The 5,207-nt window shown below is 43.1% G+C and overlaps 1 protein-coding gene across 1 annotated transcript; it reads right to left on the bottom strand.

Moving 5' to 3' along the window:
• Nucleotides 1-532: 532 nt before the first annotated feature.
• Nucleotides 533-3,435, bottom strand: LOC143038796 (uncharacterized). The gene is made up of 2 exons (XM_076208335.1): nucleotides 3,001-3,435; nucleotides 533-2,863 (listed from the first exon to the last, which is right to left on the bottom strand). Exons 1-2 carry the CDS (start codon nucleotides 3,433-3,435, stop codon nucleotides 533-535), a joined length of 2,766 nt encoding a protein of 921 aa, XP_076064450.1.
• Nucleotides 3,436-5,207: the final 1,772 nt, after the last annotated feature.

Here is a 5,207-nt window from a genome sequence, read left to right as displayed (position 1 = left end):
GAATTTAGAGAGGGGTCCACTACAAGGGGAAATAGTCGGAAAATATTTAAGCCAGGAGCAAGGTTGGACCTGAGAAAGTACTCCTTTAATAACAGTCATTAAAAATTGGAATGAGCTGCCAGAATGGGTAGTAAATGCAGACACAGTCAAAAGATTTGAGGCAAGGCTAGACAAATTCTGGGAGGGACAAGAGCAAATATATAATTATAGAGCACAAATTAACACTGCACACAGCCAGCACCAACATCATACTAGAAATCAGGCTGTCACACTGGAGTCACAGGCCACGTAAGGCCTCTTCCAGTAAAACGTCAACTGTTAACTGTAATATATATATATATATATATATATATATATATATATATATATATATATATATATATATATATATATATATATCGTCGTCGTCGTCGGCGGTGCATCGTAGTCCGATGATACCACGCTTCCTCCTATTCATAGTGTCTGAGATGGTTGTCTGAGATGGTTGTTGTTCAATTTTGGTGTAGAGTTTACTATGGTATGACGCTTCTTTCTATTTATGGTGTCTGAGATGGCTGTGTAGTCCAATTCTGGTGTTGAACTTTCTGTGGCATGACGGGCACTGGATGGATGGGGGAGGACGAGGGACGGCGAGACGAAGTCTTCTGAGTTGCCGTTTTTCCTCGTCTCTCTCCTTTCGCATGGTCTCGAACCTCTCCGTTCCAGCCCGAATTGTGTTGCGCCAGATTGAGCGGTCACTGGAGACCTCTTCCCAGGTCTCTGGCTCAATTGTGGTAGACCTCAGGGTGGCCTTCAGCTGGTCTTTGTACCTTAGGACGGGACGGCCACGGGGGCGTCCTCCTGTGGCCAACTCGCTAAAGAGGATTTGCCGGGGCAGTCTTGTTTCTGGCATCCTAGCGATGTGGCCGGACCAGCGAAGTCGATGCCTCATGATGGTAGACTCCATGCTTTGGCTGTTTGCACGGGAAAGAACTTCATTGTTGGTGATGTGGTCCTTCCACTTAATGCACAACATGGATCGGAGCTTCTGTTGATGGAAGCATTCAAGTTTCTTCAGATCTCTGCGATAAAGTGTCCATGTTTCGCAGCCATATAGCAGAGTGGAGACAACGACGGCTTCATAAACCCTTAGTTTCGTTCTTCGGGTAAGATCTTTGTTGTCGAAAACCCGTCGACACAGCTTTCCAAAAGCGATATGGGCAGCTGCAATTCGATGTTCTACGTCCTTTTCCGAGTTGCACTTGGAGGTAAGTAAGCTGCCAAGATACGAGAATTGGTCAACTTGCTCCAGCGATGTACCAGAAATAGTGATGTCAAATTCTGGCAGGGCTGTTCTTGGAGCCGGTTGTGCAAGAACTTTGGTCTTCTGTATGTTCACATTCATCCCGAAACGTTGATAACCTGCAGTGAAGTTGTTGACTGACTGTTGTAGATCATTAGCTGAGTGGCAGAAGGTAGCATTGTCATCTGCATACTGCAGTTCCGTGACTGTTTTGATGGTTGTTAGTTGTTTGGAGCGGAATTTGGCCAGGTTGAACAGCCCACTATCAAGTCGATACCTAATGTCAACGCCTGGGTTGTCAGATGGAATCTCGTACATCATTGCAGCAAGATAGAGGGCAAAGAGTGTTGGAGCCAGGACACAACCTTGTTTCAGCCCACATGTGATCTCAAATTCTTCGGACAACTTTCCTTGATAGAGTACACGTCCAGAGGTGTTTTCATGTAGGGCTCGGACCAGAGAGATGTAGTTGCCCGGACAACCGAAACGTTTGAGAACCCTCCACATGGCAGCTCTTGGTACGCGGTCAAAGGCTTTTTCCAAGTCATAGAAAACTATGAAGAGGGTTTTTTGTTGTTCCCGACTTTTCTCATGCAGCTGTCTTGCGCAAAAGATCATATCAGTTGTTCCACGGGATGTACGAAAGCCGCATTGTGATTCTGGGAGAATCCGCTCTGCCATTTCCTGGAGACGGCTTAGGAGGATCCTTGCAAATATCTTCCCTGCAATAGAGAGCAGTGAAATCCCTCGATAATTGCCGCAGAGCTTTCGATCTCCTTTTTTAAAGAGAGTGATAATGACCGCATCTTTGAGATCTTTTGGAACTTGCTGGACAGTCCATATCTTGAGGATGAGATCGTACAACCTGGTCTTAAGTGACATCCCTCCGTACTGCAGGAGCTCGAAAGGGATATTATCTGGGCCTGGTGATTTCCGGGCCTTCATTTGATTCATGGCTTTCTCCAATTCCAGAAATGTTGGAGATTCACTCATCCAGAGCTGGACTGGATGTTGTTGGACATTTTTCAGGAAGTCATCTGCAGCTGTCGATGGCCGATTCAGCAGTTGGTAGAAGTGATCTCTCCAACGATCTAGGATATCTGTCGGATCGGCCAAGATGGTTGATGAGTCTGCAGAAAGCAGGGAGCCTACTGAGGAACGTACTGGGCTATAAAGTTTTTTGGTTCCTGCATAGAAATTACTAAGGTCCCTCTTATCAGTGTACTGTTGAAGCTCAACAGCCTTCTTTATCCACCATTGGTTCTGAATTTCTTGCAATTTTGTCTGGCATAGTTTTTTTAGGTCATGATAGCATGCTTTCTTGCGTTGGCATCGGGTGTCCTGCTCATGGGCCAATCGGGCCATGCGTTTAGCTTCTATTAGGCGACTGATCTCATTGTCGTTTTCGTCAAACCAGTCCTGGTTCTTCCTCTTTTTGTAACCAATGGTGTCCTTGGCAGCATTACTGAGGGTATTGCTAATGAAGGTCCATTCTTCTTCCAAATTGTTGCTGGTAGGAATGGTGGCGAGGTCTTGACAAACCCTTTCCTCATAGATGGTGCTGTAGTCTGGATCTTTAAGCTTTGAGATGTCATATTTTCTTCTAGATTGTTCTTGGAAACGGACTCTCAGTTTCCTTCGAACGGCAAGTGTCAGGCGCAAGACCGATGGTCTGTCCAACAGTCATCAGCGCCTAGGACAGCCTTGGTGACACGTACGTATTTTCTATCACTTTGTCGGACAATAACATAGTCCAACATGTGCCAGTGTTTTGACCTTGGATGTTGCCACGTAGTCTTATATCGATTTGGCAAGCGGTACATCGTGTTAGTAATGGAAAGGTTATGTTCTGCGCAGAGGCCCAGCAGGAGAAATCCATTTGCATTGCAGTTTCCGATGCCCTCTTTTCCAATAATATTCTCCCACAGTTGGTGATCCTTGCCAACTCTCGCATTGAAATCTCCAAGCAGCAAGAGGTGGTCGCTTGGTGGTACTTTTCTGATGGTGTTATTCAATTGTTGATAAAAATGGTTCTTCAGGTCTTCGTCAGCATCCAGAGTTGGTGCGTAGGACGAAATGAGAGTCATGAAGTTGTTGTCTGGTAAAGGGACGCGGAGAGTCATGAGCCGCTCGCTGATAGCTGTCAATGTCATTTGATGGTCACGAAAAATGCTGGTTTTGATGGCAAACCCGACGCCATGTTCTCTTCTTACGCAGCTCCCTCAGTAGATCAGCGTAGTATTGCCCAGTGATGGTGTGACCCTTTGAGAGGTAGTCCACCAGCAAGACACCACGTGCATCCCCAAAAAACAGACGCCATCACCTTCCCTGCTGAGACCGTGACCTTGGCTTTTTTTGGTGTGGGAGAAGTGGCATGCTTCCACTGCTTTGACTGTTTCTTCGTCTCTGGCTGGTAGTGATGGACCCAAGACTCATCCATGGTAACAAATTGTGCCATAAAATCTTCCGGATCTGCTTCAAACAGCTCCAGATTTTCAGCAGACATGGTTCGCCGTGTTCTCTTCTGATCTGGGGTCAAAAGACGAGGCACCCAGCGAGCCGAGACCTTTGACATGCCAAGCTCATTAGTCAGAATGTTGACAGCTCGCTCCTGGGAGATGCCTATCCTCGTTGTTATTTGACGAGATGACAGTCTTCTATCCTCCATCACCATCTCAAGGACGTGATCAATGTTTTCCGGTGTGGTCACTGTCGACGGCCTGCCTGACTTTGGTTCATATTTGACGCTGTCTCTGCCACGCTTGAATTCAGCAACCCAGCGTTTGACAGTGGCATATGAAGGGCTATCTTCCCATAAGGTCTGGACCATATCCTTATGTATTTCAGATGGAGACATGCCTTTCAGATGAAGATACTTAATGACTGCCCGATACTCGATTTTCTCCATTTTCAGCAAATGTGTAAGTTCTTTCAATTCAACAACCTGCCAAAACAAAACAAAAATGGTTAGGACGTACAAACTTAGTATTCAGGCATGTAAATAGTGGCAGACTACGAGGACAAAATTTTATTTGCGTATCTCACAGATTTCTGTGAGGCTCAATAGTTTTCATTCACCCTCACACACACACACACACACACACACACACACACACACACACACACACACACACACACACACACACACACACACACACACACACACACACACACACACACACACACACACACACACACACACACACACACACACACACACACACACACACACACACACACACACACATATATATATATATATATATATATATATATACATATATACTGTATATATACATACATATATATATATATATATATATATATATAGATGTAAATATATATATACATATATATGTATATATATATATATATATATATACATATATATTACAAAGGCGGAGCATGCCGGCAGGAGACCTTTTGGTCCATAACTAGATCGGATGCGAAAAAATTATTATAATAATAAATAAATAGATAAATAAAATTATAATTATATAAATACTAATAGATAAAATATATGAATAAATAAATGCACAGATATAGTTAAATAGTAAACAAACAGGTAAATAGTAAATAATGATAAATTGACATATAACTAATAAAAAATGAAAAACAAACAAATAATAGTAAACAAACAGACAAATAATAACAAACAAATATAATATAAAATAAATGGCAGTCAATACAGTATCTTGCTTAGGTGTTTATTTAAACGAATCTTAAAGCTTCGAACTGAACTACATTGCACTGCATATGTAGGAAGTTTATTCCATTCATTAACTACACGGCTGGCGAGGTTGTTTCTATCCACTTCTAAATTAAATCTATTTCCTGACGATTTAAGACCATAATTTATTGTCTGATTCTCATTCAGTGTGAACATTTTGTCACTTTTGATGTCGTCACTTTCCTTTATAATCTT

Source organism: Oratosquilla oratoria, chromosome 25, assembly GCF_046742065.1.
Source record: "Oratosquilla oratoria isolate Oo_2021 chromosome 25, ASM4674206v1, whole genome shotgun sequence".
NCBI classification, from domain to species: domain Eukaryota; kingdom Metazoa; phylum Arthropoda; class Malacostraca; order Stomatopoda; family Squillidae; genus Oratosquilla; species Oratosquilla oratoria.
The sequence above is the reverse complement of the archived record's forward strand: the minus strand, read 5'-3'. Positions and strand labels throughout refer to the sequence as shown.

Coding starts and splice junctions, on each gene's coding strand:
- LOC143038796 (XM_076208335.1), bottom strand. CDS start 3,435: ATGACATTGACAGCTATCAGCGAGCGGCTCATGACTCTCCGCGTCCCT. Junction 2,864..3,000: donor GACAAAGTGATAGAAAATAC/GTACGTGTCACC, acceptor GACATCTCAAAG/CTTAAAGATCCAGACTACAG.